At 49.8% G+C, this 9800-nt stretch overlaps 2 protein-coding genes across 2 annotated transcripts; one reads left to right on the top strand and one right to left on the bottom strand.

Moving 5' to 3' along the window:
* Positions 1-2247: 2247 nt before the first annotated feature.
* Positions 2248-3105, top strand: ColSpa_03688 (putative metabolite transport protein YwtG; the record flags this gene model as incomplete). Its single annotated transcript, XM_049269900.1, has 1 exon — positions 2248-3105. One exon carries the CDS (start codon positions 2248-2250, stop codon positions 3103-3105), a length of 858 nt encoding a protein of 285 aa, XP_049125857.1.
* A 4227-nt stretch (positions 3106-7332) lies between these two features.
* On the bottom strand, positions 7333-8100 carry ColSpa_03687 (uncharacterized protein; the record flags this gene model as incomplete). The annotated part of the gene is made up of 1 exon (XM_049269899.1): positions 7333-8100. The coding sequence occupies one exon, from the start codon at positions 8098-8100 to the stop codon at positions 7333-7335; it is 768 nt and encodes a 255-aa protein (XP_049125856.1).
* Positions 8101-9800: the final 1700 nt, after the last annotated feature.

Raw genomic sequence — 9800 nt, 5'->3', positions numbered from 1 at the left:
GCGTCTCGCCTCGAGGTCACTAGAACCGAATGCCTCTTGGTACCGGAGTCTGGCGAGAGCCATCTGCCAGCTTTTCGTGAAAGCCATCAAACCCCAGGGACATGGGATGAATAGTTTTGACGGTCTTCTCCTAGACACCTGGGACACGCACGATATAATGCCCCAAAAAAAACCTATTGTCCTGTTATACCACTTCAACACTTGTTTTACGCGAGTTATGCATGCTTTTGTACATAGAATTGGGGGAGAACCTGGATAGACTTGTGCGAAAGCGACTCAAATACACCTCAGGTGTCTTTTTATTCATGAGAACTGAACACATGACCAGTGTGCTTTCATAATTACTGGTGACTATGTACAGTAACCTTTTCGCGAAACAAGGGCTTAAAATCCAGCAAACCAGATACAACACGCCGATCCCTGCGTACTCATACTACAATGCAACCCGCGAAGACATGTACACTTTGATCTTCTAGCGTCTCATGTTCCCCGCCTGGCGGGTTTGAAGAAGGTTGCAGCAACCGCTGGTCCTATTCTTAACAGTATTCGGGGGAAAAGTAAGTTGAATCAAGTCAAGATTTTGCATCATAGATCATAACTACCATAGGGTCTCCATCTTATCTGAATGAAGTCTAGTCATTTACCCCAGCCGAGACCCGTGAGAGTCGTGGAGAGATTTGAGGGGGGCCGTCGAACCAACACAGTAACCCCTGAACAACCCAACGCAGTGCCTGTGGACTTCATTTCAAGGCCATCGAAGATCGTTTGGGAAGGTGCCAATTCCACACTCGGCAAGGTATGTGCTACAACCGTGCTATAACCTGCCCCCATGGTACTGAGGCATCGAGACGGGCTCATTATGTCATAAATATTGGCCTTTCATCGGGCTCAAACCCGTTTAAGAATCCAAGATAGGGGGGCTATGGGGCCGGCGGACCCACTGGCACTACTCACCGCCATTCCCTTTGCAGCATCAAGTCCGACTCCATCAGGGATACCATCCCAATGGAAATTTCGTGATGCGATATTGCGTGCTTGGACACAACCATAACACTCATAAGTCGACAAAACACCACGGCGTGAGTTTCACATCAACGTGAAAATGCCCCAAACCACACAATTCCAAGAGCGAGGTTGGATTAACAAAGCCGATCGTTGCGAAGCCGAGTCAGTTTTTCTCCACTCATATGGGCATGGGCCACTCCAAGCCCAATGCTACAATACCAATGATGGATAAGCTCACGGAAAAATTATACAGTTAATGAAGGTAGGATCCTTACTACGGGAGATATTCCACACGAAACTGAAGTCAAATCTTCACACGTGTATGGCCACCAACACGGCAAGTGATCGGCGGACACACAAAGGGTTTCTCCCGGTCCCCATCCGGTCACAGAATCTGATTATCGGCGGGTTGCCCGGGCCAAGAAACACGATCGGCTGTCCGCCGGATCTTCGACTTCGGCCCCACTGCATGTCAGCGTAGCACCGGCCACGATGGAATGTCGCGAGAGCTATGAAAACGACTAGACACCAAGTCAGTCAAAGTTTCGACTCTGCGTAGATCGGATTGGGTGAATTGTTCGAGTCTCGCAACACCAATGCGAATCATCTTCAGTATTTCGACGCGGGGAGGAGTTTTGGCGTTGTGTGAAAATGCCCGATAATTAATGTTACGGGGACATAAAGACGATGCATCCCTATTTTATGGCACTCAACCGTCAACTTCTCGCAATTATATTCAAATCAATTGCGTATCTCCAATTTTGCAATTCTAAGACTTAGACAAAGAGTGAATAAAAAGAAACATTCTATAATTAGTTAATGTTGCTGTTCCAATGTATCCCAAAATGGTCCGCTGGTCAACGGGCGGCAACTTGGTGATGTTTGAGAGGTAACAACCCATCCAAGGTTTGTCCGATCAAACTATAACCACATATTCCAAAATAATGCAAATTACTGCCTCCACACATCAAGCAACCTGGGTGGTTCGTTCAACTAATGTTAGTGCTGCTGTGAACGACCAAAGTTCTTTTGTCTTTATCAGCTGCCGTTGACTTTGCACGTGATGCCACCTCCAAAACAAACGGGCGCAAAAACGATCGGCGGACGCGATGACCGCACAAGTATTACCAACTGCGGGGATCGATGTCAGCGTCGGTTCAAGCCCATGAAGTCGATATTTTCTTTGCCTCGCAACACATCGACGGGTATCTCAGCACGGTGCAATTCGAATCCACCGCAATCATGCCTCATCTTTCGACGCTTATGCCTAACTATGTGACGGCATCCATTGCCCTATCGTTCGGAGGGTTCCTGAACGGCTACGATACAGGTTGCATCGGTGCGATAATTCACATGGAACAATTTTCGGCTACTCTGGGAAACCTCTCTGCCACTGTTCGAGGCATTACTGTGTCCATGATCCTCTTAACGGGCATCTTTCCCTCTCTGTTTGCTGGCCAGCTCGCCGACAAACACGGTCGGCTCCGTGTCATCCTACCCGGCGCTGCACTTTTCGGTCTAGGTGCCCTGCTACAAGCGACGTCTTTCAGCCTGGGGCAATTCATCTTCGGCCGGGCCGTCAGCGGCGTCGGCCAGGGAGCTTTCCTTGCTAACATTGGGGTCTACCTTACTGAGATTGCACCGTCGCATCGACGCGGTCGGCTGGCGGCGCTACCGCAATTCATGGCGACGCTTGGGATATGCCTCGGGTATTTCTCCTGCTACACGACGAGTTCCCTCAAAGATAGCATGGCGTGGCGACTTCCGTACATCGTTATGGTTGCGGTCTCTATAATGCTGGCCCTTGTTTGCCGCGCATTGCCCGAGTCGCCGCGTTGGCTGCTACTTTGGGGGAGAACTTCTGACGCGATGGCTGCGCTTGAGTTGCTCGACTTTGACATGGATGAGGCCCGCCGCGACTTTCTCAACACCCCGCAAGAGCAGCCAAGTCTCTCAGCTCGACAAAATTTCCTGTTGCCATTTAGAGGCCCGTATCGGTCCAGGACGCTTCTGGCCCTCTTCATTTTGTCGATGGCTCAGCTGTCAGGGATCGATGCCATTACCTACGTGGGTTGCTGCCTTCCCCGACCTTTCAGTTGAAAATTGAATCACTAAACATAGAATAGTACGCCCCTGCACTTTTCGACCAAGCAGGGATATCCCATTCCAACTCTTCGCTCGTAGCTTCAGGAGTCTCCTCTATTACCATGCTCGTCATCTCCGTCCCTGCCTTCATGTTAGCCGACAAATGGGGACGGCGTACCTCAGCAATTAGTGGCGGCGTATTCTTATCAGGACTCATGGTTTTGATTGGAAGCCTTTATGCGGCTGGTTCGGTCGGTCCTACAGGCGCAGCACGCTGGGTCGTAGTAGTCTCGGTCTTCGCCTTCGGCATGGCATATTGCGCTACGTGGGGAGTTGTGGGGAAGATCTACGCCAGTGAGATCCTCCCAGGGAACACAAGAGCTGCAGGAAACTCCATCGGAATGGCATCCTGCTTCGTGAGTACCATCGTTGTTATCTGCGGACCTTCTGTTGACTGTTCAAAGTTTACGAACTGGCTGGTCGCACTCATTACGCCCATCTTGCTATCGGCGTCAGCGTACGGCGCCTACTTCTTATTCGGTGCCTTGACTGTCTTCACAGTCATCGTTCTCACGTTTTTCATGCCCGAGACCCGCGGCCGTTCACTCGAGAACATACAGAGCGAATTTCGACGTCCAGTCTTCAATAACATCATTGGTTCTCTCTGCCTTCGAGGCGTCCGTCGCCGCACTGCTGCTCCTCAAGAAACCTCTGGGGCCTCCATTGAGTTGAGTTCTCGTTCTCATGGGCCTTTAACCGTGGCAAGCTCATCGGGAGTTGCTGCTTGAACTATGAGAAGAAACCAAAAATAGGACCAGGTCAGGACCGATCTAGTAATTAGGCAGTACAAACCCTCTTGACTCACAAACCCACAGCCTGCAACAGTTCATAAGAGCACAGGCCCAAGTGTACTCGTTAGGGCTCGGGTTCTCTTCTCGTGCTACCTGAAATTTGGAATATTACCTTCAATGGTATAGCATGGGTTTCGATTTCAGTAAAGGCTATAACTACATTTACATACTCATTCAGATCTTCAACACTGAGCTGTAATTTCTCTTTTCCAAGCTGTACGCCGCTGTTGAAGTGGGTCACAACGAGACAGCGAGCTTGTTTCCAATTCCGACTCGCACCGTGCCCTCTTCGCTTACATAACGTATCATGAGCCGTCTAACCAACTAGTCCATTTTCCCCGAACGCGAAAACGAGTGCAACATAAGGTTTGATCAATGCGTTATGATTGCAAATCATTAAGATCGGTAGCCCACAAACCGCAGTTGCCGAGAGTCTGAAAAGGGAAGGTAGATTACCACTGAGCAAGGTTTCGACATGTCTTAAATGATGATGGAAAATTGATTCGCCATTCCGCAGGCCTGTGTCTCCATGTCTGGTGGGGGTCTCCAATATGAGACAGGAGTAGACTCGGTATGAATGGCTATGGCATTGAGGGGTAGATTGTTTATCATTCACTCTTGAAGGAGTCTACAGTCCATCTTCGTATCCTATCGATGGCATCAGTACCCAAAAGGCGATACGTAAGGTCGTTCGGATGGGCTTCAATCATGTACAGTAACGACAGAAATAGCCACAGTGGGGAAGGCCTGGGTAGAAGTGGATGTCACTGATCTGTAAAGTATATCTGTCTTCGCTATGAAAGCACACCAACAGGCTTCGAGTGGAATAAGCAGTGTCGCCTGGTCTGGTACCTGCAAAAGAAGAACGGAAGATTGATACCAAGCAGTTTATAGGCCAAGATGCAGGAAGACGTCCGAACGATGCACTGAAAGTTGGACTCGAACAGATGGGTACGGTGGACCGAAAGCTCCCAGGACGCAACGCAAAGAGGACGAGGCTAATACTAGACAAGCAGACCTTTCACTAACCGACTGGCGAGTACACTAAAACGTAATCGTTTGTCAGAAACTTGCTTGTCGCTTCCTGCTCGGTGGAATAGTGTGTGTGCATTATTCTAAATGGTCCTCAAGAGTGTTCGCACTAGTCCAAAATTCAGGTTCTGTATTTCGCGTTTAATTTCTATGGCACAGAACGAAGTTCACTCGACAAAGCAATTGCGCCAGTTAAGTTGATCATGACTGCTATAAAATCACTTTATGAGAAGGAGTTTCAGACGCCTAGCTGTATGTACTTCGGACTTCTTGCAATATTGTTTGATTTCTACATTCCCTACATCTATAGCAGCGGTAGCTGTAATCAATATACTTGTCTCACGCCAGCCGTTTTGGTATGGACCATGCGGACTTGTAAGACCACAGATGAAACTAATTTACAGAGGGTGAGAATCAATGCTCGCGAAAGTGAGATAATAATACGTGAATGCAGGGACGATGATCTTTTCTCCTTGGACCCGGACATTGTACTGAGTGTACGGCTCGGACATGCAATAAATCTAGATTTCCCATGCAGGCAGAACATCTGTCTTGAAGGCTAGCTGTGAGGCTACGTGAAATGCCAATTTCATTTTTTCTACTTATTTGGATAGAAGCCAATCGTCACCTGCGACAGAGTCGACAGAAACAACCGCTAACCGGGCTATGAAAAACAAGTACTCAGTGCTGCCAGCTTTATGCCACGGTATGAAACTAAGGATCCCATTCCGTTCATGTGGTAAGCGTCAAAGAAATGACTCGCTAGGATATGTCTCTATGGGAGGGTGAATAAACAGTCTATTTTCAGATGAGGACCCGTTAGACGTAGTTCAAAACACACTAGTCCTCTTTTACATGACGACAGTGTGGGAACCACTTGGTTAGTTCAAGGAGCATTGGTATACAGGGAAAGACAAATAAATGACTCGCTAGTTAAATGTTAATCGCCGAGAATCTCCGGCCCATTAGCCCCTTCCAATCTTTGGCATAGGGATGTGGGTGTCAATGCTCCGTAAGGCGCCAGCTGACTCTCTCGTAGTGTCTTTCTTCAAGCTCTAGAGGCGGGCTGGTTCCCTCTTCTACTGTGCCTGCTTTCCCCGCCATCGATCTTCCACAACTTCCGAGCACCTCCCACAGACCAGAACGCGCTTCTCTTTGATCATCTAAGCTCGATTCCGGTACTATATCCACAAACATGGCCTCCTCCCACCCTTGATAGCTGACACCAGATGCGCAGATAAAGAAGATGGCTGATTCGTCTAACATATTTATGAGCCAGAAGTAATGGAAGCCCTCTGGGCAAGATACATGGCGTTGGAAGAAGTTGGTGTCTGTGAGAACCCTAGTAGCTGCTAGGTTATCGTATGCCAGAACCTACTTACCAGCGAGTTCTACTGGGCGCTCAAACGCGGGATCTCCCTGTGGCACGGGCTTAGTATCGTCACATGGGTCTGTCACATCTGTGTTCATTCATACGCACTTACCCCTACCTATCATGTCAAACGTACCTCGCGGTTATCTCTCGTGGCTACTACAGGCGGGTGCAACAGCAAGCAGTCGGCTATTAGGCATGCTTGACCCTTCCCGCAGTATTTACTTGATTCACAAGGCAAATGAACCACATTGGGGTCTGATTCTTGTGCCGGGTTTTTGATGTCGTGCCTTTGTGTGTATGTCAACTGGTTCGATTCGCGTTGCACTCAATGCAACTTGGTCCGGCATATTTGCTGCCTTGGAAGACCCATCATCGCCTGTCCACCTTTTGGCAGCCATCCTATCAGTATCCTGTGCCTATTCAAGCACGTTCTGGCTCAAAATGCTGCTTGTTGTTGCCTTTGGGAGTCTATTTCTCTGTCAATCTGTCAACTGATTTTAGCACCGCCGAATCCCCTCGCAAGCCCCTCTACTGTCGGAATGAAGCCAGGCCTAGCCGACTCTTGTTCACAGAGCAGGGCAAGATCCGGTCTATCTATTCTGGGTACCAAAGCCATCCGTTGTTCACCGAGCAAAGCCACGCACACTCGGTCGTAGTCTTCGTCGTCAACGGCTACATCCTGGAGAAATGAGGTAACATTTAATGATCAGTAGTCTATACTTGTCGACATCAACACGACTCGAACAACCTGCACTGCACCGGCTCACACGTGCCGTCTTGGACTCGTTGCATCTGTAATCGTCAGACTCATATGTATTGTGTTGCGCTCCCCTGAGAGAGGCTAGGAGCTTTCATATAACAAGAGACCATCTGGTTGCGTCCTAATAGCTGTTTTTGCTTTCCTAACTGCAAACCGGGGTAGATCTTGTTCTGCTCGAATGGCAGCATTCATGTGTACAATTTACCAAGCTGCCGACGCTTTCTCTAACATTGAGACGTGTTAAAGCTGCCGGTGGTGAATGTGCCAGCCCCGGTTGTGTCCAGTCGCACGAAACTCTTATCCGGAACAGCTCCCGGCGAGTTGAATGAGTACTGCACGAAAGATTGGTTACGCTCAAGGTTCTGAGCACCGATAGTGGCGCTGCTGCCCTTGTCCGTCGTGGTGTAGTATCGGAAGGTGACTATTCCAGGCAAGGCCTCCTCAAAGGTGGCCGTGAAATGGCAAAAATAATCTGGATGTATCAAGGGAGGCGCAAGCCATTCAAAGATGACGGTGCGGTTCGCGGAGGCGGAGCCAAAGACTTGGTAGGCGACCCTCTGGTCCGTGCCTGGATCAATGACGAGGTCGTCGTAATACGCCAGCACGGAGATGGGAGGTAACGACGCATCAGGCAGCTCGGGATTGCCATAATTGCTATTTTGGTAGTTGAGAGACACCCGACCGTTGATGCTGACATAAACAGTCCTGTCAAAGGAGCCGAAAACGCCAATGGGGAAGGGCAGAGTAACACTTGTATATAGATCGTCGCCTCCGGAGGGGAATAGCGACGTAGGGTTGGGCAGGATCGGCGTCGGTGTACAGCTACTTTCCAGGCTGACGCTTGATGTTGTGTTGGTGGCGGTGGTGATTGTGAATGAGCTTGATGTCGTGTTTGTGGTGGTGGTGATTGCGAATGAGTTTGATGTTGTGTTGGTAGCGGTAGTGGTGATGGTGATGGTGGCGGCTGGGAATGAAGAAGATTCTGTCGACATTGTTTCCGATGACGCAGCAGTGGAGGGTGGGTGTGTGGTGATGACGGCCGAGCTGCTCAAGTTACCTGAGCTAGTGGCATTCAATGTTACGGTGCGAGTAGTAGCCACGACTCCCGAGAAACACTGGCAAGCGGACCAGTATGCCGTAACGTCCGGACAAGAGCTCGCGTAGGCCGGCACGGTACCGGTAATCACGGGTGCCGATCCGGCCTGGCGAGGCCTGTGGACGTTCCTTGGAACTACGGGGCCGGCCCTGGATGACGTCTAAGTTTGGTGGCATGGGATGGAATGATGACGGAGTTAAACTGACCCGGGCAAGACTGTGACAGTGGCGGAGACGAGAGCCTCACATTGGGACCGACGCGCAGCAAAAGGCGGGTTCTGTCTAGCAGTGCCAGCAACTGCGCGGCCGCAATTATTGTTGCAGATGGCAGCCGAGGCGAGGGAGGAAACTCCCAGAGCAACGCCGACGATAGTGTAAGTCTTCATGATGCTAGATAGATACGAGAGGAAAAGTGTAGTAAGCGGTGATGATGAGCATAAGCAACAAGGTCAGCATGACAATCTGCTCTTATAGTCTTCACATCGATCTTGCCGTCTTTTCCACCGAGCACATGCTCATTCGGTCGTGCACAGCTGACAACCAGGCTGGCTTGATATGTCTCGTGGGTAGTGAGACATTTGAGCTTTCAGCAGCAAGGGACGAAGCGGGACAGAGTAGAAGCTGATGGACATATTCTTGCGAGGCAAACATCTCAAGGGACTCCCTAGTTAAGCCAACGGTGCCCTAAAATTCCATGCCAGAACAGCAGGGATAACCTTAACGATGCGTTATAGTACGTGTTACTTACTACCTTGGCAACATGGCGATGGTGGGAGTTTCGGCGTTCAGCCGCACGCACTCAATTGCGCATGTGTTTCTATGGGAGTTGTTGGAAAGGGCTGCAATCTGTGTAATCAGGTGCATCTCCCTATCCTCGATCCGCACTGATTATCCCAGGGTCCGCTACGGTTCATCAACTACCATGAAAAAGGAAAGGCTGGCTCTGGAATGCTAAGAATGTTTGTTTTTCTCGACGTTGCCCCTGCGAAGGGCGTTAACAGCAGCAACGTAACACCTTGCTGTCGTATTTATGTCAATTATTCTCACCAATATTCCCACTAGCTGAGACAAATTATCGATTGTGGATTACACTCACAGCTAGAGTGAAGGCACAAAGGGGCTCTGTATGACCGACAGCATGGTGCATGTGGTACGAGGTGACAAGGCTGGCAGAATGCTGGTTCGGTGATTCCAATCCCCAGTCTCAGTATCCAATCCGCCTCGTCGTCGTTGCATTTACGCTCACTAGGCCTTGGCTGAAGCCGCGCTGGGCGTCCGAGTGGACGCTGTAGCTCTTGAGTCACTTCCTGGCAAAGTTGGGGCAGCAGTGAGAACGGTCTTTGAGTATCCTTCAAGCCCCCAAATCCAGAATGTAGACTTGGCAACTTTCTCTTTGCCTTGTTTGCACCGGGTGGTTTGTATTGACTAATTTGATTGTTCTCTTGGACACCTCCGTGTGTATGGTCTATGACATCGCATCAAACAGCTCCTGCGGTTAGAGGCAGAGGCGATGTCTCATTCCGAAAGCGTTCACTAATGGTCTGGATGAGCGGCGAGAGAAACTTATTCCCTGAAACATGTGCCATGTATGTGAGTG

Source organism: Colletotrichum spaethianum, assembly GCF_022836535.1.
Source record: "Colletotrichum spaethianum MAFF 239500 DNA, contig07, whole genome shotgun sequence".
Classification (NCBI taxonomy): Eukaryota; Fungi; Ascomycota; class Sordariomycetes; order Glomerellales; family Glomerellaceae; genus Colletotrichum; species Colletotrichum spaethianum.
The sequence above is the reverse complement of the archived record's forward strand: the minus strand, read 5'-3'. Positions and strand labels throughout refer to the sequence as shown.